The 27,197-nt window shown below is 40.3% G+C and overlaps 1 protein-coding gene across 1 annotated transcript in view; it reads right to left on the minus strand.

Moving 5' to 3' along the window:
* piwil1 (piwi-like RNA-mediated gene silencing 1) overlaps positions 1 to 25,386 on the minus strand; it is a 103,331-nt gene extending 77,945 nt beyond the window's left edge. Inside the window, exons 1-7 of the mRNA XM_073051979.1 lie at positions 25,306 to 25,386; positions 23,739 to 23,844; positions 21,003 to 21,128; positions 18,629 to 18,843; positions 11,714 to 11,835; positions 5,621 to 5,701; positions 3,827 to 4,024 (exon numbers count right to left, since the gene is read on the minus strand). Of these exons, the coding sequence (XP_072908080.1) occupies positions 3,827 to 4,024; positions 5,621 to 5,701; positions 11,714 to 11,835; positions 18,629 to 18,843; positions 21,003 to 21,128; positions 23,739 to 23,844; positions 25,306 to 25,386 (929 nt within the window). The remainder of the gene's footprint in view (positions 1 to 3,826; positions 4,025 to 5,620; positions 5,702 to 11,713; positions 11,836 to 18,628; positions 18,844 to 21,002; positions 21,129 to 23,738; positions 23,845 to 25,305) is intronic.
* Between the last annotated feature and the right edge of the window lie 1,811 nt (positions 25,387 to 27,197).

A 27,197-nucleotide genomic window follows, 5' to 3' on the forward strand; every position in this document is an offset into this window, starting at 1 on the left:
TGTACAAGGCTATCAATATCCTTATTTGCTAGTACAATGCAGGACAGTTCAGTGTAGTACACATAAGACCATAAGTCACTTGAGCAAAATTAAGCCATTTAGCCCATTGAATCTGCTCCAAACCTGTGGAAACCAGAGCAGTAGGTCAGCAGGTAGTGACCAAGTTAGATATTCAGTAGAGGAATGCTGATAACAATAGTAGGCAAGGCCAGATTAATGAATATGGCAGAACTGACAGTCTGAAGTGTAATGTAATGAGTACAGGTGTCCCAGCTTTACAAATGTTCACTTTACGCCACTTCGCTTTTACAGAAGACCTACATTAGTAACCTGTTTTTGCATTACAAAGAGGATTGTCACTTCTATGAAAATTTTTCCCATATAAATTAATGGTTCTTCGCTTTACGCCATTTTGGCTTAAGAAAGGTTTCATAAGGAACGCTCTACCTTTATAAAGGGGGGGGGAAACACCTGTATAACAGATAAGACAGAGATGGGCTTAGAGCTTAACCTTGTAAATGGAACTATAATGCAACTATTTCAGAAACCTGGCCAAGAGAAGATTAGGACTAGCATCTCAGTGTTCCTGGGTGCAGCTGTTGTAGAGGGACGAGAAGTGGTGCGGAAGTTTCATTACTGATTTGTCACAGTTGCATGAGGGAGGGCATCCTAGAGGACTCATACAGTGAGGCAACATGGGCAGCACAGGAATAGAAAAGGTGAAATCACTGCAAGTGGGATGTCATTACTGGTCTCCCAAAAGCCAGCAGGAACTGGAGGAACAAATATGCAAGCAAATCATGGACAGATGCAAAATAAAACTTATTGTAGTAGGCAACTTTAACAAGGGTTTAGGGAGCAGGAATCAGGTACTAAGACCGAGTCATGTTCTTCCTAAATGGCACAACAGAGCTAAGGAAGGTATTGACCAACTCTCTCACCCACTGCTCCCGGACGAAGGTGCCAGAGTCCATGTATCTTACATGAGGGCTAATCAATGCATTTTGTGGATTGGACTCTGTAGTTCACGTTATGTTGAGTTTCTGGACATTCCTTTTTCTGTTGCTGTTTTGTGTGATTTTAATCGGAATGGCCTAGTACTGCAGCTTGCAAGAGATGAGGCACTGGATTGAGCTGAAGTGAGTATGCCTGGATTCTTTTGATGTCTTTGCGATTTAGTGCTTTGCATTCTCTGTTTTTCCACTCTTTTTCACTTGCCATTTGCGTGATTTGTTCTTTTGTCATGTGTTGGGGGGTTTTATGTTTTATTTCAAACAGGTTACATGGTTTTCTTTGTTTCATGTGGGAAGACAAATCTCAGGGTTGTATACTGCATATATACTTCTATAATAAGTGTATTTTGAATCTTGAAATGCTATTTTTCTATCATTCCCAATCTCCAACTTCATACTTAGGTCAGATGCACCGAGAAAAATTCCTTAAAATGTTTGACAAGTTTTATTTTTTTGAAAATAGCACATTCATTGATAGGTTCACCTCAATGTTGATTTTTTAATAAATTGGTAAAACCAACTGGAAGCATTTTAACACAAACCTTTAGATGATTTGACTATGACAAGATTCGTGTGCACTCTTACTACACAATGCTGCTGCAAAGATAAATGGAAATTTTTTTCCTTTTGTAATGATGCCCTGGTTCATATTTTTTTTTACTGTTATGCTGTTATGTATTTCATTCTGGCAGTTCTGTAAGAGCAGTCTGTTCTGTTTTCATGCGTGTTTGGGTTACTGTTGAAGACAAGAGAGAGAAGAAATGTGTGCCATCCAATTAGGATGGTCAGATTAAGGGGAGGGTTCCCTGGTGAGGAACACTGAAGGTTGGGCTCGGGCTTTTGTTCCAGAGGAGATGGAGAGAGAAGACACTGGGGAGAACCAATCGTAGCATACAATCTGGTAGGAGACCCATTCGCTTGAGATGGATTGCAAGCAACATCCAGAAGGTGATGTGAACGAGGGCCCAACGCGCGAGTGACAGAGAAGTTCAAGATGAGCTCCAACTTGTGCACATTTGACTGTTTAATTAGAATGGGCCCTTGTCTTTGTTATTCTTTACTAACTCTTTAGTTAAGATTCATAAATACAATTCCTTTAATCGTATACAGTGTACTATTATTTCAGGGCATTAATTTGTAACAGGGTAGCAAATGACACAGCATCCACACAAACTGGGGTTTGGGGTGGGATCGAGCACGCCTCAATCTCACAAATTTGGCGGGGCTGAAGGTCGTCTTCCCTAGACTTATGAAGCCAAGGAAACCAGGGTGTTTCACTTTAAACAGTTTCCATCTCTACATCCCTAATTACACAACTGATCCCTTTTGGCAGCAAATGTATAGGAAAAAGTCAGAACAAATCACTCTGATCAGACTGGCAAGTTCCATCAGTTATGTAATGGCAAAGTTCAAAGTAAATTTATGGCACCATATACAACCTTGAGCTTCATTTTCCTGTGGATGTACTCAATAAATCCATAATAGAATAATAACCATAATAGAATCAATGGAAGTCCAAACCAACTTGGCTGTTCAGTGTGCAACAGACAACAAACTGTTCAAATACAAAAAGAAGCAAAATAATAACAACAAATAAATAAGCAATAAATGTCGAGAACATGAGATGGAGAGTTCTTGAAAGTGAGTCTATTGGTTGAGGGGTGTTTAGGTTTTTTTTAATTTATTGGGGTACAGCATGAAGTAGGCCCTTCCAGCACTTCCAGCTATGCCGCCCAGCAATCCCCGATTTAACCCTTGCCTAATCATGGGTCAATTTGCAATGATCAATTAACATATTACACAGTACGTCTTTGGACTGTGGGAGGAAACCGGAGCACCCAGAAGAAGCCCACGTGGTCATAGGGAGAATGTACAAACTCCTCAAAGACAACGGTTGGAATTGAAGCAACACAAAGAAAAAAGAGGGGGGAAAATAAATAAATCAGGGATGGGGTAAGAAGGGGAGGAGGGGCATTTACCCCCATTTATTTTTTTCTTCTCTCTCTGCCCATCACTCTTTGCCTATTCTCCATCTTCTCTGGTGCTCCCCTCCCCCTTTCTTTCTCCCTAGGCCTCCTGTCCCATGATCCTTTCCCTTCTCCAGCTCTGTATCCCTTTTGTCAATCACCTTTCCAGCTCTTAGCTTCACCTCTCCCCCTCCTGTCTTCTCCTATCATTTTGGATTTCCCCTCCCCCTCCTACTTTCAAATCTCTTACTATCTTTTCTTTCAGTTAGTCCTGACGAAGGGTCTCGGCCCGAAACATCGACAGTGCTTCTTCCTATAGATGCTGCCTGGCCTGCTGTGTTCCACCAGCATTTTGTGTGTGTTGCTTGAATTTCCAGCATCTGCAGATTTTCTGGTGTTTGTAATTGGAATTGAACCCAGGTTTCTGATACTGTAAAGCGTTATGCTAACCACTATGCTACTGCGCTATCTTTTGGTTCAAGAGCCTGATCGCTGAGGGGTAATAACTGTTCCTGAACCTTGTGGTTTGAGTCCTGAGGCTCCAGTACCTTCTTCCCGATAGCAGCAGCATGAAGAGAACATGTCCTAGGTGGTGGAGATCTCTGATAATGGATGTAGCCTTCCTTCAACATTTCATGCAGATATGCTCAATGGTGGGGAGGGCTTTACCCATGATGGACTGTGTCATATCCACTACTTTTTGTAGGATTTTTTTTGGAACCAAAAATTATATCTGTTGATAAATTACAGAATGTCTCTTTCATAACATTTGTTTCAACTCTATCACCATTCATTCATGAATGAAACTAAATCCAATAACATGCACCTACATAATCTGCACCTTACCTTGTTAGAACTATGACTCCAACCAGTTCTTTGCAGCATGCCTCCTGAAAGTGACGCTCACCAAACTGTGAATATAGCTGATGCATGATATCATGTACAGTTTCACTGCGCAGAACCTTGTGACTAACATCTAAACAGAGCATAACACTGTTCTCGTACTGCAGAATTGAAGTGGTGTATCCTGGCCAAACCATGATTCTGTTACAGAAAATAGAAAAGCAGTATTCATGTCTTTCATTTTAAAATTCCTATAATGTTATAATATTTTATTAAATGTAGAGTCTACAAAAATATGGAATTAATTTTTGAATATATATTTAAAAATCTTACTGTACATTGAACAATCCTTAATTTGTCAGTATTATTATGGCATTACAGTTGGCAATAAGCCCTTCTGGCCCAATGAGGCCACACTGCCCCATTAGCCTAACTAACTAGTATGTCTTTGGAATGTGGGAGGAAACCAGAACACCCGGCAGAAACCCAAGTGCTAATCAAAGTACATATACGTCATTACATATAACCCTGAGATTCATTTTCTTGTGGGCATGCTTAATAAATCTATAGAATAACCACCATAATAGAATCAATGAAAGACCACCCAACTTGGGTGTTCAACCAGAGATTGCAGAAAATAACAAGCCATACAAATACAGAAAGAAACAATAATAAATAAATAAGCAATAAATATCAAGAACATGAGATGAAGAGTCCTTAAAAGTGAGTCCATAAGTTATGGGAACTGTTCAATGATGGGGTAAGTGAAGTTGAGTGAAGTTATCCCCTTTGGTTCAAGAGCCTGATGGTTGAGGGGTAATAACTGTTCCTGAATTTGGTATGGGTCCTGAGACTCCTGTACCTTCTTTCTGATGGCAGCAGAAAGAATAGAGCATAATTTGGGTGGTGGGGATCCCTGATTATGGATGCTGCTTTCCTGTGAAAATGTTTCATGTAGATGTGCTCAATGGTGGGGAGGGCTTTACCTGTGATAGACTGGATTGCAACCACTACTACTTTTAGGATTTTCTATTCAAAGGCATTGGTGTTTCCATACCAGGCTTTGATGCAGCCAGTCAATATACTCTCCACTACACATTAATAGATGTCATGGGAAGAACATACAAGCTCCTTACAGACAGCAGCCGAATTGAACTTGGGTCACTGGTACAGTAATACCTTTATATCACTGTGCATTTCCTTTTCCAAATGTTTATGCTGTAATTATGCATTCCTACTCGGGTACCTACTTCAGTAGCTTGGGTGGGGTGGGTGAGGGAGAATACAGTAGAGTAGTAAAAACAAAGGAAACAATTTGATTGAAAACAAGTGTAAATGGATTCTCCCCCCCCCCCATTCCCTACTCTAACCTTAGCCTCTTCTGACGTGCCTATCACCTCCCCCGGTACCCCTCCTCCTTCCCTTTCTCCTATGGTCCACTCTCCTCTCCTATCAGACTCCCCCCTCTCCAGACCTTTACCTTTCCCAACCATTCAGCTTCACCTATCACCTTCAAGCTAGACTCCTTCCCCCTCCCCCCATCTTTTTATTCTGGCACTTCCCCCTTCCTTTCCAGCCCTGATGAAGGGTCTCAGTCTGAAACATTGACTCTTTATTCCCCTCCATAGATGCTGCCTGACCTGCTGAGTTTTGGACATGAAGTGGAAATGAATATAGAAACTCAAAATTGATTTACACACTAGCACTGTAGTACCTGAAGACTACCCAAAGTTGTGATTTCTAAGTGCAAATCCAAGTAAGATTGAAGTGTTAAGTTGCACACATCACATTACACACCTGTGCTGTGGAATCATGATCGGATCCTTAGGATTGTAGTAATTTCGACCAATTTGCTGCAAGGACATTATCTTTAAAAGTCTGAAAGAGAAATATAGCATGTGAGAATCAAATGAGCTGTTAATATAACTATCATTTAATATGATAAAAGTCATACTGTACTTAAAATGTCTTCTGCATGTCAACCTCGCAAACCACAGAACGTAAACAGTGCTGGCTGCAAGTACTGTGGAACGAGCCAAGCAAAGCGCCAAAATTAATTCAGACCACCTCAATGCTACCACAGGGGACAGGGATTGATAATACACAATTTATATCATGATAATTTGCTCATTTGTAAAAGGTACCTTTTCCTAGCTAAGGTTTTAAGCAGGAATACTGTTTCTTGTACCGCATAAGGACTTTTAAGTAGACTGAGGAAGCACTCTCCACCTCAAACTTACTGAAAGCACAATCCCATCATTATTTAGAGATACTACGTGTAATAGGCTCTTCGAACTGCACCATCTACCCTAATTACAGACAATTTATAATGACCAATTAATGTTCTAACTGGTAGGTCTTTGGACCGTAGAAGGAAACCAGAGCAACAAGGAGTGAAACCAAGCACACAGAAGGAATGTAAACTTGCCTAAAGAGGACACCGGATTTGAACTCTGATGCTCTGAGCTGTAATAGCATCACGCTAACCACAATGCTACCATGACATCCTACTGTCTCTTGTTCACTTGTCAGGAGACAAGAGCCTGCAGATGCTGGAATTTTTAGATAAAAAAATAACTAAATGAAGGAAAGAAGGAAGGACCAAGACCCTTCATCTGGACTGTCTCTGTCCATTTCCCTCCACGGATGCTACCCAACCTAGTGAGTTCCTGCAGCATTTTGTTCTGTTATGAGTGACGTAATTCACCACTAAAGTAATTATAGTCAATAGTTCAATTGCAGTTACATTTCATCCTTAGGGATTATAGACAAGCTGGAAATTACTTGCATCTCAAGTGTTACAAATGTGAAAATTAACTTAGTCAATCTTAGTGGCAGACTTTTAACACCATAAATCAGCTAGTTGTTAAGATTTCCTTGTCTCACCTCTAGCTGTGTGACACTTCTCTGCCTCTTTACTGGGAAAGAGAGTCTATGGCATGTTGAATTGGTCAGGTGAACCTTTTTTTTTGTATTGCAGATCATGGTCTCTCTTGGGGGTTTTGCTATTGCTTGCTTGGTGGGTGGTGACTTTTTGGACGAAGTAAGTGGGAGAGGGGAAAGGCTGATGCTTTGCTGCTACTTGTGAGTGGGAGAGTGGAGAAGGGGGTTTTGGGGTTCGAACATATCTACATCATTCATTCTTTGAGGTACTCTTCTGTTTTTGTGAATGTCTGGGAAGATTAAGAATTCCAGGTTGCATATTCTCTGATACCAAATGGAACTACTGAACAACTGAAAACAATTGGAACAGCCAGACAAGGAACCCAGATAACATTGTACACTACAGCACAGTAGACTCCAGCCCAAGATGTTGTGTTGACCTTTTAACCTATTCTAAGATCAATCTAACCTTCCCCTCCCACATAGCCCTCCACTTTTCTATCATCCATGTGTCTAAGAGTCTCTTAAATGTCCCTAATGTATCAGTATCTACCACCACCCGGCAGCATGTTCCACATATACCACCCTAAACAGATTTTCCCTGACATCCCCATATACTTTCCTCCAATCACCATAAAGCCTCTCAAAGAGCAATCCTTCATCTTCATCATGAAAGGGTAAGGCCAGCCAACGGGGCTCTGGTGAAGTTATACAGGCTAATCCCCTGTACAGCAGAAACAATGGAATACAAAAACATTGATGAACTCCAATCATATTAACTTTGGATGATAGAGATGGGAGATCATCAATGGCCTGTGCTCCACTGGGAGCTAAGGACCCAAAAAGAAGAATCATCTTAAAATTATGCCCCCTCATATTAGCCATTGCTGCCCTGCGAAAAAGGTGTTGTCTGTTCACTCAATCTATGCCTCCCACCATCCTGTACACCTCTATCATGTCACCTCTCATCCTCCTTCAGTCCAAAGAGAAAAGCCCTAGCTCACTCAGCCTTTTTGCATAAGACATGCTCTCCGATCCAGGCACCACCTAAATGTGGAGTATGACCCTCACTGAGAAACCATGCAAGCAGATACACATCCAATGGACATGGGCATCTCCAGAAAGACTGATATTTGTTGTCTAGCTATAAGGGTGAGGTGTTTAACAGTCGACCATATCAGTGGCTCTGGAGTCACCCATAGGCCACACTTAGCAATAAGCAGTTTTCCTTTTTCCATGGATATTAATGAATCAGTTAATTTTTTTTAAAAAAACGGGTCTTTAGTTTCAAGGTCAGCAGGATTGATGGTAGCATTGTAATTCCTTATCTATTCAGTTGATTTCAAATTTCGCAGTTATCTATCAAATCAAAGTACATTTATTATCTAAATATGTATAAATTATACACCTTGAGATTCATTTCAAACTAACATATGCAGAGTTTTGAACCTTTAAAGCTAACTTGCAGGTTGAGGTGGTGGTGAGGAAGGCAAATGCAATGCCAGCATTCATTTTGAGAGCACTAGAATATAAAAGCAAGGATGTAATGCTGAGGCTTTATAAGGCATTGGTCAAACTGTACTGGGAGTATTGAGAGCAGTTTTGGGCCTCTATTTAAGAAACACTGGAGAGGGTCCAGAGGAGGTTCACAAGAATTATTCTGGGAATTAAAGGTAGGATATGAGGAGGGTTTGATGGCTCTGGGCCTGTACTTGCTGGAGTTTAGAAGAATGAGCGAGGGATCGCATTGAAACCTATCGAATACTGAAAGGCTTGGATAGAGTGAATGTGGAAAGTGTTTCCTACCGTGGGTGAGTCTATGACCAGAGGGCACAGCCTCAGAATAGAGGGACGTCCATTTAGAAGAGATGAATGAGGAGGAATTACCCAGATGGTGGTGAATCTGTGGAACTTGATGCCACAGGCAGCTGTGGAGGCCCACTCTTTAGGCGCAAGGTAGAGGTTGATATGTTTTTTAAAAATTTTTTAAATTAAATTTTCAATAGGTTACATAGAGTTGAATAGAATATCAGCCCTCCCCCCCCCTTAACCCCTCCCCCTATCATATCCCTATCTAAAAAAAGAGAAAAAAAGAAAGACTGCCTGGATATTGGAAGATCCCCACATGCTCCATGGAATTCAAAATAGCTTTAATATATGTATTTATTTCTTTCCCCAGATGACCAATAACTTTATCTTCAGAGCACCTATATATTTAATCCTATCTTTTGTAAATAAGGGCGCCAAATTTTCAGAAATATGTCATATTTATTTCTTAAATTATAAGTAATTTTTTCAAGTGGAATGCAGCTAAAAATTTCATTCTTCCAACGATCCATACTTAAGTATAAATCCGATTTCCAAATAACTGCAATAGCCTTTTTGGCTACTGCCAATGCAATTTTTATGAATTCTTTCTGATATTTGCTCAATTTAGGTTTCGGTTTTATCCCTTCAGTATCACCTAGTAAAAATATTAGGATATGTGGAAGTTGTGTTCCAATAATTTGTTCCAATAAAACTCTTAGTATTGTCCAAAAAGGTTGAATTTTAAAACAAGACCAAGTAGAGCGTAAAAAAGTACCAATTTCTTGATTACATCGAAAACATTGATCAGATAAATTTGGGTTTAATCTATTTATTTTTTGTGGTGTAATATATAATTGATATAAAAAATTGTATTGTACTAATCTAAGTCAGACATTTGTTGTATTTGTCATACAGTCAAGACATAATCTGGACCAACTTGTTTCATCAATTTTAATATTCAAATCAGTTTTCTATTTTTGTCTTGACTTATGAATTCCTTGTTTGTCTGTTTTTGAATTAAATTATACATACAAGTAGTAATTTTTTTAATTTTTCCTTTTTGAATTAAAGTATCTATTTCATTAGGTTTCGGCATTAACATTGTTTGACCCAGTTTATCTCTTAAATAAGCCCTTAATTGGAAATAACAGAAAAGAGTGTTCTTTGATATTTTATATTTATTCTTTAATTGATCAAATGACATTAATATATCTCCTTCAAAACAGTCTCCTATATATCTAATCCCTTTCTGAAACCAGCTATATAAGAGTTGGTTATCCATTGTAAAAGGAATAAGTCTATCCTGAATTAGAGGTATCTTTGCTAATTAAGATTCCTTTATCTCATCATCAACATTTGTCTTATTCCATAGATCAATCAAATGTTTTAATATAAGGGATTCTTTCTTTTCCCATATCCATTTAGATTCCCATTTATATATAAAATCTTCTGGTATATTTTCTCCTATTTTATCTAATTCTACTCTAATCCATGTCGGTTTATCTTCATCAAAAAAAGATGCAATAAATCTAAGTTGATTTGCTTTATAATAACTCTTCAAGTTTGGTAATTGTAACCCTCCTAAGTCAAATATCCATGTCAATTTTTCCAACGATATTCTTGACATCTGACCTTTCCAAAGGAACTTCCTCACACATTTATTTAACTCTTGAAAAAACTTCTGTGGTAGTTGTATTGGTAGTGTTTGGAATAAATACTGTAATCTAGGGAATATAATCATTTTTACAGCATTGACTCTACCTACTAATGTTATTGGTAACATCATCCATTTATCAAGATCTTCTTGAATTTTTTTCAATAATGGCAAATAATTTAATTTATATAAATTCTTTATATTGTTATCAACTCTTATACCTAAATACTTTATACCATTTATCGGCCATCTAAATTGAGTTACTAATCAACATTGACTATAATCTCCTTTAGTAAGGGGTAAAATTTCACTTTTATCCCGATTTATTTTATACCCTGATATTTTGCCATATTCTTCCAATCTAGAAGATAATTTACGCAACAAATACAATGGGTTTGTTAGATAAATCAGAACATCATCAGCAAATAGGTTAATCCTATATTCCTCCCGATTAACTCTGAAACCCGTAATATCTGAGTAAGTTCTAATTAATTCAGCTAATGGTTCTATCGCCAATACAAATAAAGCAGGTGATAACGGACAACCTTGTCTAGTTGACCTTGTTAACTGAAATGATGTTGAAATTTGGCCGTTTGTCACTACTTTAGCTTTGGGATTAGTATTTAAGGTTTTAATCCAATTTATAAAAGATACTCCTAATCCATATTTTTCCAATACCTTAAATAAAAAATTCCATTCCAATCTATCAAATGCTTTTTCTGCATCCAAAGCAACTGCCACGCTCATTTCCTCCCTCTTTTGTGCCAGATGAATTATGCTAAGTAACCGAGTTACATTATCTGCCGATTGTCTGTTTTTAATAAATCCTGTTTGATCCATATGTATTAATTTTAGTAAGCATTTAGATAATCTATTAGATAAAATCTTTGCTATTATTTTATAGTCCGTGTTCAACAAAGAAATAGGCCTATATGATGTTGGCTTTAAAAGATCTCTATCTTTTTTAGGCAATATTATTAAAATCGCTGTCGAAAAAGATTCTGGAAGTTTATGTGTTCTTTCCGCTTGAAGTATTAACTCCAAAAGAGGAGGAATTAATATGTTGATATGTTCTTGATTAGTCAAGGTTATGGGAGAAGGTTGAAGAATAGGGTTGAGAGGGCTAATAAATCAGCCATGATGAGATGTTGGAGGAGACTCAAAGGGCTGACAGGGCTAATTCTGCTCATATGTTTAATTGTCTTTTGATGATGATCCAAACCTCTGAACACTACAATATTACCATCTCCATGGGGCAAACATCCACTTTAACTGAACGTGCCTTTCAATCTGGGCCATCAGTTCCTTTGAAACTGCCTACTTATAAAAGAAACTTTTCCCAAAAGGAAGGCGGCTAACAACAATTTTAGTGTAATTATTAAACAACTTTAATCCTCTAATAGAATCCAAAAACTCTGCAATACCAACAGCCTTTGCTCTTATCGCACAAGCACTAACTTAACAACTAGGGTCATCTAGATTTATCTGCATAATCCTGGAAAGGTGTGAGAAGATAAAATAAATAAATCTTAACCATCACTTACCTCCTGAACACAATGTTATAAAACTGAAGGCATGTTGGAGAGGTTGGGGGTAATTCACTGGTCAAGGTAATCGTTACCTTGACATTTTTACCATCACGCGTTTGGCTGAATAGTTCAGTGACCTTGAGGTGAAAAAAATCGTAAATATTTTTCCAAAAAAAACCTCAATTTATTATCAAAGTATGTACATGTCACCATATAAAATCCTGAGATTTATTTTCTTGTGGAATACTCAAGAAATCCATAATAGTATAATAACCATAATAGAATCAATGAAAGACCACACCAGCTTGGGCATTTAAACTGGGCCCAAAAGTTAAACTATGCAAATACAAAAAATAATAATAATTAATAAATTTTTGAGAACACAACATCACCCGATTCTCCTTTGTCTATCATACTTGTTACTTCTTCAAAGAATTCCAATACATTTGCCAGGCAAGATTTTCCCTTGCGTGAAAATCTTGTGTGCTGACTATGACCTATTATATCATGTGCCTCCAAATACCCTAAGACCTCAGCCTTAATAATCAACTCCAACGTCTTCCCAACCACGGAGGTCAGAATAACTGGCTTATCATTTCCTTTCTTCTACCTCTCCTCCTTCTTGAAGAGTGGAATGACATTTGCAATTTTCCAGTCTTCCAGACTATTACAGAATCTAGTGATTCTTGAAATATCATTACTAATGCCTCCACAATCTATACAGCCACCTCTTTCAGACATTTGTGGGGTGTACACAAATGGGATGTTAGCATTCATTTGAAGAGGACTAGAAAATAAAGGCAAGAATGTAATGTTAAAACTTTATAAACTCTATATTGTGAGCAGTTTGGGCCCCTTACCTTAGAAAGGAGAGGGGTTAAAGGAAGTTCACGAAAATAATTCCAGAATTGAATGGCTTGTCATATGAAGAGTGTTTGATGGCTCTGTGTTTGTATTCACTAGAATTCAGAAGAATGAGGGGTGACCTCAATGAAACCTATTGAATGGTGAAAGGCCTTGATAGAGTGAATATGGGAGAGGATATTTCCTATGCTGGGAAAGTCAAAGACTAGAGGGTCAGTCTCAAAATCGAGGCCCATCCTTTTAGAACTGAGGAATGATTTTTAGAAATGAGGAAGAATTTCTTCAGCCAGGGAGTGGTGAATCTGTGGAATTCTTTGCCACAGGCAGTTGTGGAGGCCAAGTCTTTAAATATATTTAAGGTGATAGATTCTTGATTGGTCAGGGCAAGGGCAACATGGAGAAGGCAGGACATTGGGGCTCAGAGGAAAATTAGATCAGACATGATGAAATGGTGGAGCAGACTCGATGGGCCAAATGGCCTAATTCTGTTCCTATATCTTATGGTCTTATGGGAAAAAAAACATGAGATGAAGAACCCTTGAAAGTGAGTCCAAAGGTTGTGGGAGCAGTTCAGTGATGGGGCAAGTGAATTTAGTTAACAAAAGGTACACTGCAGATGCTGTGCAGAAGACGTACAAACAAGTTGGATAAACTCAGCAGGTCGGGTCTCGGTCCGAAACGTTGACTGCTCATTTCAACGAATGCTGCCCAACCTGCTGAGTTCATCCAGCTTGTTTGAATGTGTTGAATTTAGTTCAGTTATCCCCTTTCGTTGAAGAATCGGATGGTTGAGGGGTGATAACTGTCCCTGAACCTGGTGCCGAGTCCTGAGGCTCCTGTACCTCCTCCTGATGGCAGCAGCAAGAAGAGAGCATGATCTGGTTGATGGCGGGGTCCCTATTGATTGAGGCTGCTTTCCTGTGACAACATTTCGTATAGGTGCGCTCAATGGTGGGAGGGCTTGTACTGGGCCGCGTCCACTACTTTCTGTAGGATTTTCTTTTCAAAGGCATTGGTGTTTCCATACCAGGCTGTGATGCAGTCAATGTACTCTCCACTGCATATCTATAAAGCTTGTCAAAGTTTTACACGTCATGCCAAATTTTCACAACTCTTAAGTAGAGGCGCACCTGTGATTTATCTGTAATTGCATTTTATGTGCTGGGCCCAGGACAGGCCCTCCAAAATGATAATACCGAGGACTTAAAGCTGTTGACCCTCTCCACCTCTGATCTTCCGATGAGAACTGGCTCATGGACCTCTGGTTCCTTCTCCTGAAGTCAATAATCAACTCCTTGATCTTGCTGACATTGAGCAAGGCTGTTATGGTACCACTCAGCCAGATTTTCAATCTCCCTCCTATGCTGATTCATCAGCACCTTTGATTTGGCCAAGGACAGTGGTATTGTCAGCAAACTTGAATATGGCACTGGATTTGCACTTAACAATAGTCGAGTAAAGCAGTGGCCTAAGCATGCAGCCCTGTGGTGTACCTGTGCTGATGGAGATTGTAGAGATGTTGTTGCCAATTCCAACTGACCGGGTTTGCAAGAGAGAAAATAGGGTACAGACAGTCCCCGGGTTACGTACGAGTTACGTTCCTGAGTCTGTCTTTAAGTCAAATTTGTAGATAAGTCGGAACGAGTACATCGGTATTACTTAGCGTCAGTTCGTCAAACATTTGTCTTAGTATATAGTATTATTTCACCTTTCTATGCATATAAAACACTAAAGAAATGTATGTATTCCAATAATTAAACCACTGCGTTGCTTAGTAATAAATGTAGCTTTCATCAGGGTAGGGCCTTTCACATGCTCCATTATTCTCACTTTACCCGTTATCCTTTAAAATTGTTCCGATCGTTGATCAACTGTAGCCTAATGCTTTTCCAATGACGGATGGCATTTCACCTCTTTCCAAACGCTTTATTATTTCCACTTTATTTTCAATCGCGATTGCTTCCTGTGGTGAACTACATATACCTGTCTGAACACGCCCCACCGCTGACTGCTCCTGTGGCTCCTCCCACAGATCCCGGTATAAAGGCGATTGGGCCTGAGCCCTGCCCTCAGTCTCCAGGATGTAGCATGGTGGTCAATTGCTGCTTGTTCTTTCTTCCAGTCAATAAAAGCCGATATCTCGCCTCCCATCTCAGAGAGTTACTGATGGTGCATCACTTCCCGTCAATGGAACAGAAACACTGCGGGCAGCAGGTCCTGACCTCTGCCGGCTCCTGAGGTCCGCTGGGTCCTAAGGACCACCACACTGAGACAGGTTAAATGGAACAAGTGGGGGCTGTGCTGGGTTTGGGTATTTGATCCTCCACAATATTCCGTGTGGGAATTTAAACTGTAGGTGGCAGTGTTTTTTAACGAGGTCAAGTTGAGAGTTTGATATCAACCCGGCACAGATGGTAAGGGAGTCACTGGATCGACATCAACCCAGCACAGGAGCAGTCTGTCACTGGATCAAACTCGGGAACCCCGGTGCTGATCTCACTGCGCAACCAGCCAACCGGAATGGGGGAGGGGGGGTCAGGGTGAATCTTACTAAGGAAAGTTTAAGCCAAATACAAAGTTAAACACTCAACACAGTGTCAACGGCAATGATTTAAAATGGCAGATGGCGTCAAGATCCGACTTAAAATGGTGGACGGCGTTCTCCTTCCTCGGTTCATGAGTACGAGTTGTCTGTAAGTCAGATGTCCGTAACTCAGGGACTACCAGTATTCAATTGCACAAGGAGGCTTTAAGGCCAAGGTCTTGAATTTTACTGATTAGCTTGAGGATGATGGTACTGAATGCTGAGCTGTAGTGGTTAAAGACCATCCTAAGGTAGTATCTTTGTTGTCTAGATGTTCCAGGGTTCAGTGAAGAGCCAATGAAATGACATTTGCTATGGACCTGATGTGCCGGTAGGCAAACTGGAGTGGATCCAAGTCACTTCTCAGGCAGGAATTGATATGTTTCATCACCAACCTCTCAAAACACTTCATCAGTGGATGTAAGTGCTACTGGATGAGTCATTGAGGCAGGTTACCACATTCTTCTAGGGCTGCTTGAAGCACGCGAGTACCTCAGTCAGCCGAAGCAAGAGGTTAAAGATCTAGGTGAACACTCCAGCCAGTTTTTAGTACTTGGCCAGGTACCCCATCTGGGTCAGAGGCTTCTTGTGGGTTCACCCCTCTGAAGGATGCTCTCATGTCAGCCTCAGAGACTGAAATCACAGGATCATCAGGAGCTGTGGGAGTTGTGATGCTTCCTCCAGGTTTTTAATGGTCACAGTGAGCATAAAAGGCATTAAGTTTATCTGGGAATGAAGCCCTGTTTTCTTATATGTTGCTTGATTTTACTATACAAGAAATTACTTCTACTAAGTTGTGTGCGATTGGGACATGTAATTTACACGTTGATGGTGTGTTCTTTGACCAATTGAGCGAACTGAAACTTTGCAGTCTCCAAGGATGTTCACTGAGGTTTGGAGCGGAGAGTACGGCCTGGAAGCCTGGAAACATGGCACAAAACCATGATCAACTCCATTGATTCTCTGACTGAACTGTTGAGCAAGGAGGTCGACAAAGATGAGCACAGAGGATGGGCAGGTGTTCAGCATCATGCTTCCTCTCTTTCCTGCTACCTGCTGTTAGAGGAAAGTGCAGGAATCTTGAGATCCACACTGCAAGGTTTGATCGGAGAGCCTGTGGACTCGTTTTAGCAGACTCTGAGAGTTCATGTTGCATTCGTTCCTGGATACTTTTTTTTTGCTGTTTTGAGCGGTTTTATCAGGGTGACTGATGCAGTCCAGAGCGCTTCAGCAAGTAATACTTTACCCTGCAGCAGGCTAATGACAAACTGAACTAAACGGAATACTACTGGACTCCTGGTTTGTTGTTCGATATTTTGTGTGTTGTCCACTCCCTTTTTGCTGTTTGCACAATTTATTCTTTTTTCACGTTGGTGTCTGATGTTATCTTGAACTGATTCTTTGTTTTGTAACTGCCTGCAGGAGAATGAACCTCAGAGTTGTATTCTGTATATATACTTTCATAATAAATGTACTTTGAATCTTTGACAGCATTCAAGCCCTGCCACAACTGTCAAGTATCTTTTGTTGATTCAACTTTAGTCCGGAATTGCTACTTCACCTGTGAATTGGCTTTCTGGAGACCATGCCCGGACCTCTTGTAACCTTTTTGGCACCAGACTTGAATGCTTCTAATCTGGCCCTCAGCAGATGCAGATCTCAAAGTCTCAAATATTCCCATACTTAGCCTCAAGCCAATGATCTACTGAAGAAAGTTCACATGTTCAAAAGCTTACTGAGAAAAGCCTTAAACACAAGAGATTTTGCAGATGCTGGAGATCTTGAGCAACACACACAAGCTGCTGGAGGAATTCTGCAACATCTGTGGAAGAAATAAACAGTTGATGTCGCGGCCAAAACATTGACTGTTTACTCCTCTCCACAGATGCAGCTGGGTGTGTGGGTGTGCGTGTGTTCCTGAGAAATGTCTCCCACCTGTAGCCAACACAGTGACGGTTGACATCTGATGCATGGTTAATATTATACAACTATTTGCTCATTATTTTTGTTGCATCATGGCCTGGTATGGAAATACCAATGCCCAGGAACAGAAGGTGGTGGAAATAGTACAATCCATCACCAGCAAAGCCACTCCACCTATGTGTACATTTACATGGAGCACTGCCACAAGAAAGCAGCATGCATCACAGACGACAGCCATCCAGGCAAGTTCTCTTTTCACTCGTACCATCAGGACAGGAGATCTCACACAACCAGGTTCAAGAATCAGGTTGTAGGTTAGCCTACCAACATCAAGTTCCTAAGCCAGCATGGATAACATTGATCACCATTACTCTGAACTAACAGTGAAAAGTGAAACGTTTAAGGGGAATATGAGGGGAAACTTCACTTAGAGGTTGGTGCAATCAACACTCAATCCAAAAACTCTTTACAAACCGTGTTCTCAGTATTATTTTTATTTGCCTAGTTTGTCCTCTTTTGCACATTGTCAGATTTAGCGTTTATGCACAACTTTTCGTAAATTCCATTGTGTTTCTTTCCTGTAAATACTTGCAAATGAAGAATCTCAATGTCATAACATATGTGTACTTTGATAATAAAGTTGCTTTGAACTTTACTGAAAGCACAATTTGATTACCAGTAAACTCACTAACTACATTAACAAACAAGCTCCTGGAATCCATTCCCAATCCTCAAGCCTGCCATACACATAGGCAATTCTGCAACCTAACAACTCTGTCATCATGTCTTCAAGCCAAATGTAAATCCAATGAGTTTTTATTTCTAATCTTCCAAAGAGCCAATATATGCACATTTTAAATAACACACCAATGTCCTACTCCCATCATTACATGCTACCAGGATATGTTCATGTTGCCAGTGGGGTTCCAAGAGCTGTAGGTCTGAAGTTATAGTCAAAGAGTCACAGAAAATGACAGCACAGAAACAGGCCTTCCAGCCCATCCAGTCCATGCTGAACCATTTAAACTACCTTCTCCCATCAACCTAGCCCTCCATTCCCCTATCATCCATGTACCTATTCAAACTTTTCTTAAACATTAAGATCAAGCTCGCATACACCACTTGCACTGGCAGCTCATTTGATACACTCAACACCCTCTGAGTGAAGAAGTTCCCTTCATGTTCCCCTTAAACATTTCACTTTCACCCTTAACCCATGATTTCTAGCTCTCATCTTGCCACAAAGGTGTTTGGCGTCAGAGCTCCATTGAAAGTTACAATCAGAAACGCATTAGTAGAAAGGCTGGGGAAAAGTGAACCACTGGCACAAAGATAAATGACACGTGCGAGGTGCTTCGAATGCCTTTAGAACAATGATAAATCTGGTCACTGAAATGCTTAGTCTAGACATTCCAAGTAGAGCCCCATATCAATCTATGAGATAACTCAAAAGCTTCTACCTCAATCTGTAACACCTTTTTCCATTCCACACCAACAGGCTACGTTCATCTGTACATTTAAGGCATTTTCTTTGTTAAACAAGACTTCTTCAAACTTACTTTTGATTCCAGTCTTTTAGGAAGGAATAATAGAGTACCATCAAAAACACGAGTTCTGCCAAGAATTTTGTCATGCATAAACAACAGTACAGTTCGCAGACGCCGTGACTCCATCTCAGGGTTATAATCCACATGGTATTGATACAGAACCCACTGGGGGCGAGAATTTAGACGAATGTAGTTTGTTATCAGACGTATCACGCTCCCAGTAACACCTGCAAATAAAGGACTGATTTTTTTACCTTAACAACAGAAAGCAGAGTTGAAGAGTACTGTTGGTTACAACAGGGTCCCATTCCTGAGATCTATTTGTAATACAAACTACTTGCATATTGAAAAACAGCAAAAAACACTGCATGGGAGAGGGTCACAGAAACAGCTGTGGCAGGAGAATGAGCAGCCACCAGCCAGCTCACTGACCCCCATGAGCAGCTCAGCTTAAGACAGCCCAGGCGCAGGTGCAGACACACAAGACACACCCATCCTTGAGACACCAGTCAAGGTCATTGATTCCAAATAATTGGTTTAATGATCATTACATAATGTCCCTCTGTGCTTCCTGCTCCCTCTCCTCTCCCGTCCCTTTCCCCAACCATGATTCCCCTCTCCCTGCCCTCTTCCCATTCTCAGTCCACAATAGAGACCCATATCAGAATCAGGTTTATCATTACTCACATACATCATGACTTTTTTTTGCATCAGCAGTACAGTGCAATACATAAAATTACTACAGTACTGTGCAAAGATCTTAGGCACCCTGCTATATATCTGTGCCTCTGATTTTGCACAGTAAAGGATACAATCAAACACGATTATTTTCATGAGCTTGTAAGAATACTTCGGCAAGTCAGGTCACTCACAAGCCAGGGAGCTGGTGCACAGACATTAAGAGAAAGGATGCAAATGAAAGGGGTGTGTATAGAAGACTGCAGAAAACTTGAGGATACAAAAATTTTATTTCCAAAAGTTTATTGTACATTACAGCACGTCTCTGGTGCTTCCTGCCCCCTCCCCTCCCCTTTTCAACCCCATTCTCCTGCCTTCTCCCTATAACATTTGAGATACTTTGCCTCCTTGGTGAGATTCCTGCAACAAAGTAAATGTCCCTTTACTACTTGATACAGACCATCACTATGCTACTGGGGAGGGGCCTGCATTCATGGAAAACACTGTTTCATGATTTTCTGTAATATGAAGCTGCATCATCTGCACCTGTGTCAAGACAACTGTGATTAGTTTTGAGCCCCATATTCAAGGAAGGATTTGCTGGCATTGGAGAGGGTGCCAAGGAGGTTTATGAGAATGATTCCAAGGATAAAAGGGTTAATGTGTGAGAAGTATTTATTGACTCTGGGTCTGTACTCTCTGGATTTTTAAAAGGAGATGGGAGCTCAATGAAACCTATCAAACATTGAAAGGCCTAGATAGATGGGCCTGCGCCTGGGCTGTCTTAAGCTGAGCTGCTCATGGGGGTCAGTGAGCTGGCTGGTGGCTGCTCATTCTCCTGCCACAGCTGTTTCTGTGACCCTCTCCCATGCAGTGTTTTTGCTGTTTTTCAATATGCAAGTAGTTTGTATTACAAATAGATCTCAGGAATGGGACCCTGTTGGAGAGGACGTTTCTAATTGTGGGGGAGTTTAAGACATGACGGAACAGCCTCAATATAGAGGGACATCCATTCAGAACAGAATAGGATTCTGGTTCAGATTTACTTATCACATGTACATCGAAACATACAGTGACTAACGCATCCAACAAATTTCTTTAGTCAGAGGGTGGCTAATCTGTGGAATTCATTGCTACAGATGGCTGTGAAGGCCAAGCTATTGAGTAGATTTAAAACGGAGGTTGATAGGGTTCTTGATTAGTCAGGGTGTGAAGGTTTATAGAGAGAAGGCAAGAGAATAGGTTTGAGAAGGATAATAAATCAGTCATGATGGAATGTCGAAGCAGACCATATGGACCAGATGGCCTAATTCAGCTCCTATGTCTTATGGTCTTATATTTATTAGTAAAATGCATTGGTCCCATCATTGTAATACAGGATCAGCAAAGAAGCAAAATTGCTTACTATAAAGGTGAATCAAAAACTGGAAGGGGAAGAACCCTATCTTACAGGGTATTTAAAAAAAATTAAGATCAAGAATAGAGTTGTAGCAAAATGAGAAAAATAGGAAATAAAAGAAATAAAAGATTGAAGATATATTTTAGTTAAAAGTTTTATTTGGTGTAACTTAGAACAGCAATTAAACATTTCTTCAGTGAAGATTTTGAATCTGAAGGAAAAACAATCAAAATATAAGAAAGGTTCAACTAAAGAACGTGATCACTACAGATAACTTCAAACTCTGGACTGTTTCACATTAGCCTTTACCTGCTTTGGAATCCTTAACATGTTCCATAGCCATTCTAGTGTTAACTCCAAGGTCGTGAAAATCTCGCCGCCGACCACCTCTTTCCATTAAGGACATTTCTTTAAATCCAGCAGATATCACCTCAACTACATTTCCAAGAAATCAAAAGAAACTGTCAGATGTCAAACTAAGTACAGTGGAACAATTTTATCCTTTCAACCAAATATTATCATCACATTTAAGAGATATTCAGACAACCACTCCCAATAGGCAGGCAAATGTAGATGGCAAAAAAAGCTGGCTATAAGCACGAGGGCTGTGCAACACCATGACTTTACAACCATAAAGATATGCCACATGTATGAGCAGTGTTTGATGGCTCTGGGTGTATACTCACTGGAATTCAGAAGAATGAGGGGTGACCTCATTGAAACTTATTGAATATTGAAAGGCCTCAATAGAGTGGATACAGAGAGGATGTTTCCTATCATGAGTGAGTCTAGGACCAGAGGGCACAGCCTCAGAATAAAAGGGCAACCTTTTAGAACAGAGATGAGGAGGAATTTCTTTAGCCAGAAATAGGTGAATCTGTGGAACTCGTTGCCACAGACATCTGTGGAGGCCAAGTCTTTATGCATGTTTAAGGCAGAGGTTGATAGATTCTTGTTTAGTCAGGGCATGAAAGGTTACAGGGAGAAGGCAGGAGATTGGGGCTGAGAGAAAAATGGATTAGCCATGATGAAATGGCAGCTCAGACTCAATGGGCCGAATAGTCTAATTTTGCTCCTATATCTTATGGTCTTATGTACCTCAATTGTATTGGGTGGTACTCCAAACAATTACCAGCATTAAATTTTCAGTTACAGAAGGACATTGTACCTTAGACATGGTGAATACTTTTTAAAAAAAAGATATATTCACGCGGCAGGTGAATTTGATCAACATTTACCCGTACATGATATCCGAGCAGCTACATGCTTTTCTACAAAAGCTCTGGAGTCTTGAGGCCAACAATGACTGCAGGATGTCCTAGGGTTTAAAAGTTTCAAAAGGGACATGGAGAGAGGTAAAAGAGGTGGGGTAGTGGCATTGTTAATCAGGGATTGTAATAAAGCTACAGTAAGGGAGGACATTGTGAAGGGGTTGTCTATGGAGTCAGAAACATGGAAGGGAGAAATCACACCCCCCCCCCCCCCCACCACCAATAGCAAAAGTGACACAGATCATGAGGCAGATTTTGGAAAGATGTAAAAATAACAGGGTAGTTCACATGGGAGACTTGAACTTCCCTTATTTTGATTTGCATTTCCTTCACGCAAGAAGGTTTAGAGGGGGCGGAATTTGTTTGGTGTGTCTAAGAAGAATTCTTCACAAAATGTGGACAGGTTGATTAGGAGAGGACATATCGAATCTGGTGCTAGGCAATGATCCAGGTCAGGTGACAGGGAGAGCATTTCAGACAGTAACCACAACTCCCTGACCTTTTTCATAGCTTTAGACAGACAAGAACAGATGGTATTATCTATTCAGCAGGAAATTGGGAGCATAAATTGGGAACAGATGCACTCAGGGATATGCACAACAGAAATGTGGGGATTGTTTAGGGAGCACTTACATGGCATTCTGGATAGGTTTGTCCTTTTGGGGCAGGGATAGAATGGTAGGATGAAGGAACGTGGTTGACAAGACGTGAAACATCTCGTCATCCTCCTTTATATACACATGCAGGACACCTTGGTATTTTCCTTAATCTTCCTTGTCAAAGCTCTCTGATGTCCCCTTCTGGCTCTTCTAAGTCCTTAAGTTCCTTCATGACAACTTTATAACCCTCAGAGCCCAGTCTGATTCTTGCTTCCTCCTTCCTCTTGTCTAGATAAGATATTCCATAAGTATCTCTTCTGGGTCCCCTGCTCTTTGTGACTTTTATAAATGACTTGGATTAGGAAGTAGAAGGTGGGGTAGTAAGTTTGCAAATGGCAAAGGTTGGTGGTTGTAGTAAGTCACAACAGGACATTGATACAAAGCAGAGCTGGGCTGAGAAGCGGCAGATGGGATTCAATCCAAAAAAGTGAAGTGATTTGCTTTGAAAGGCTGAACTTTAAAGCAGAATAAAGGGTTAATAGCAGGATTCTTAGCAGTGTGGAGGAATCATGGAGTTCATGTCCATAGATCCCTCAAAGCTGCCTTACGCAAGTTGATAGGGCAGTTAAGAAGGTGTATTGTGGAATTGGACCTTTATCAATCCAAGTTCCAGAGACATATTTGTGCAGCTCTATAAAATGCTGGTTAGACCACCCCTGAAGCACTGTGTTCAGTTCTTGTCACCTCATTAAAGGAAGGATGCGTAAGTTTTAGAGAGGATGCAGAGGAGATTTATCAGGAGATATGTTCCATGATCTTTAAAGAAATAACTAGTGTTATCGGAAAAAGAAAATTAGTGAAGAAGCATTGTACTTTTGACTGAAGCTGCAGTTGAGACTGAAAGACCGTGTAAAGTACGCTAACAATGTCAGAAACTACTGGTCAGAATTAACTAGTCCTAAACCTAATAGCAATGTTTTCAGCTGTGAATTTATTGAACATTTAGTCCAAGGTTTGAGCACTGATCTTAAACACATTCTCACACACACAAACGAATGCTTGATTTTACATTCAGAATTGTTTGTCTACCAGAAGCTTACAAATTTACATATAGATGTTGTAATATTTACATGGCAAGAACCAATATTACAAGTAGCGCAAGCATCAATGCTCACCATCTTTGGACCCGGCTCCTCCAGGCTGCCCTCGCTGTCGACCACGACCGAGGAGTTCAGGCTTCACTTCGCTGATTGAAGTTGAGGGAACTAGTGCAGAAGGTGCCTAATTTGAAGGTGGAAATTCATTATTTCAAAGATTCAGCAGTTTACTATCCAGTCCTGGTGGCTCATACAGCTATCTTTGAAATTCAAAACCAAATTGCCTAGCTTTAATTTTAAGATTTAAGAAGTTGAATGAAGACCTAAACAGATCACCCTTCAAAAATTTAATTCTGCTTGTACATTTATTCAAATTATTCCAGATTTCATCTTTCCATTCAGGTATCATCCCAGCACAACTCCCTCTTACTGATATTTATGAGGGTCATCATCATTATTACATCCCTGTCATACAATGTGGGCGATCATCATCTTGACCACAACCATGATTGTTCTTGGTAAATTTTTCCTCAAAAAGTGGTTTGCCATTGCCTTCTTCTGGGCAGTGTCTTTACAAGACAGGTGACCCCAGCCATTATCAATACTCTTCAGAGATTGTCTGCCTGGAGTCAGTGGTCACATAACCAGAATGTGTTATGCACCAGGTGCTCATACAACTATCCACCACCTGTTCCCATGATTTCACGTGACCCTGATCAGCTAAGCAGGTGCTACACCTTGCACAAGGGTGACCTGCAGGCTAGCGGAGGGAAGGAGCACCTTACACCTCCTTTGTTAGACATATATCCACCCCGCCACCCTTGAACTCAATAGTCATCTTAACTAATGATAACCTAATAAATCTGAACACAGTAACTCACATTTAAGTAATTTCTGTTCAAAACAAAAATCACATCAGTGCAAGCTAAAAACATCACCATTCATGAACACTACATTACTGAAGCCTTTTGTTCTATGCAGTATTTCATTAGGAATTTGAGAAGTGGTAAGACACAAAAGACACTCACAAATTTCTACAGATGTACCATGGAGAGAATTCTAACTGGTTGCATCACTGTCATGGACACTAGCCTCCCCATCATTCAGAATATCTTCAAAATCTGATGCCTCAGAAAGGCAGCATTCATCATTAAAGACCCCCCTCCCATCGCCTAAGACATGCCATCTTCTCATTGCTACCATCAAGGAGGTGCAGGAGTCTGAAAACCCACATGCAACATTTCAGGAGCAGCTTTCGTTTCTCAAATTTCTGAATGGACGATGCACTACTACTTCAACTTTCTTTCTTAATCATACTTTTGATTGTAATGTATAGCTTTATTATGCATTGCAATGTACTGAGGCAAAACAACACATTACACAACATATGCCAATGATATTAAATGTGTGGCATTGAGATTTATTAACTTTGCTTCTTGAAATCAGGAGCTCATTGAATATGCTCAGTTCAACTTTTAGACAATTATAGAAATTCTTAGAAAAAAGCCGCATCAGGATGTAGCTGTCAGTGTCATTAGATTGTAAAGTGCTTCTTATTAATAATGAAATGTCAATAGATGACATGCAGATTATACTTACTGAATATGTTTACATTATCTAAGTTGCAAACCAGCAAAAGACATACCGGCACTGGGGCAAGAGGGTGTGAACTTAATTCAGGGAAGCGATCCCTGCCACGGGCTCGCGAACGGGCTCTTCCACTCATTGTGCTTTACATGTGCATACAAATTCGAACTTCCTAATAGTTACCTGGAGAAAGAGAAAAAACTCCATGAAAATTCTGACATTATCCAGCTGAGTCCCAGGAATACCAACATTATACACTGAAGAGGTTTCCAACTTTGCCAGAAATCCTTTCCATGAAAAATCTTCAACAATATCTCCTCCATGATTTCCATCAGCGCAGATGCACAGGGCTGTGTGCTCAGTCCCCTGCTCTCCTTGCTTTACACTTACTGTATGACTGTGTGGCGAAGCACAGCTGCAGTGCCACATTTAAGTTCGCTGATACACCACTGTCATAGGCCAATTCAAAGGTGGTGATGAATCAGCATAAAGGAGGGAGATTGAAAATCTGGTTGAGTAGTGTCACAACAACCTTTCACTCATTATCAGTAAGACCAAGGAGCTGATTATTGACTTCAGGAGAGATCAGAAGTGGAGAGGGTCAGCAATGTTAAAATTCTCTGTGCCTTTATTTTGGAGGACCTGCCCTAGGCCCAGCACATGCAATTAGGAAGAAAGCATGATTCAGCATAACTTGTAAAACTTTGGCAAACTTCTATAGATGTGTACAGGAGAGCATCACAGTCTGTTATAGAAACACCAATGCTCTTGAACAGAAATCTTACATAAAATGGTGGATATGGCCCAGTCTATCACAGGTAGACCCCTCCCAACCACTGAGCACATCTACATGAAACACTGTCGCAAAAAAGCAGCATTCTTTAGCAGGGACCCCCACCACCCAGGACGTGCTTTCTCCTCACTGCTGTCAACAAGAAGGTGGCAGTACAGGAACCTCAGGACTCACACTATCAGGTTGAAGAACAGTTACTAACCCTCAACTATCAGCCTCTTGAACCAAAAGGATATCTTCACTCACCCCATCATTAAAATGTTCCAACAACCAATGGACTCACTTTCAAGACTCATACTATCAATATTTATTGTTTATTATTCTTTCTTTCTTTTTGTGTTTACACAGTTTGTCGTCTTCTGCACTCACTGGTTGAATGCTCCAGTTGGCAGTCTTTCATTGATTCAACTTTGGTTATTATTCTACAGATTTGCTGAGAATGCCCACAAGAAACTTAATCTCATGGCTGTACAGGTGATGTACAGTATATGCACTTTGTAAATAAATTTACTTTGAACTACATTGCATCATACTGACAACCAAAATTAAACTATGAAGATTGGAGAACACGTTAAAAGTACAGACTTGCATTAAAAGATTGCTGAAATGAGACACTTTACTGAGATGCTTTTCAACACTCCATCTGATGGCTAAATCTTGCCTTTTGTAATCAATACAAATAACTGATCCAGATAGAATGTCTCTTTTCTGGAGGGCTTTTGGGTCTTTTTTCACAAAGATGCAAAAAAAAAGACATCGAGGAACAGCTTTGTCCCCCTCTGCCATCAGATTTCTGAATGGTCCATAGACACTATCACATTATTACCATTTTTCTGCACTATTTTGCAACTCAATAGTAATTTTCATCTTTGCGCTATTTTGTGTACAAATTTCACATAAGTCTGCGATAGCAAATCTAATAAGAACATAAGAAATAGGAGTAGGAGTCCATCAAGCTTGCTCTGCCATTCAACAAGATCATGGCTGATCTAGCCATGGACTCATCTCCACCTACCTGCCTTTTCCCCATAACCCTCAATTTCACTGCTATGCAAAAATCTATCCAACCTTGTCTCCATAGCCTCCACTGCTTCATTGGGCAGAGAACTCCAGATTCACCACTCCCTGGGAAAAGCAGCTCCTCCTCATCTCCATCC

This window comes from Hemitrygon akajei, chromosome 7 (assembly GCF_048418815.1).
Source record: "Hemitrygon akajei chromosome 7, sHemAka1.3, whole genome shotgun sequence".
NCBI lineage: Eukaryota > Metazoa > Chordata > Chondrichthyes > Myliobatiformes > Dasyatidae > Hemitrygon > Hemitrygon akajei.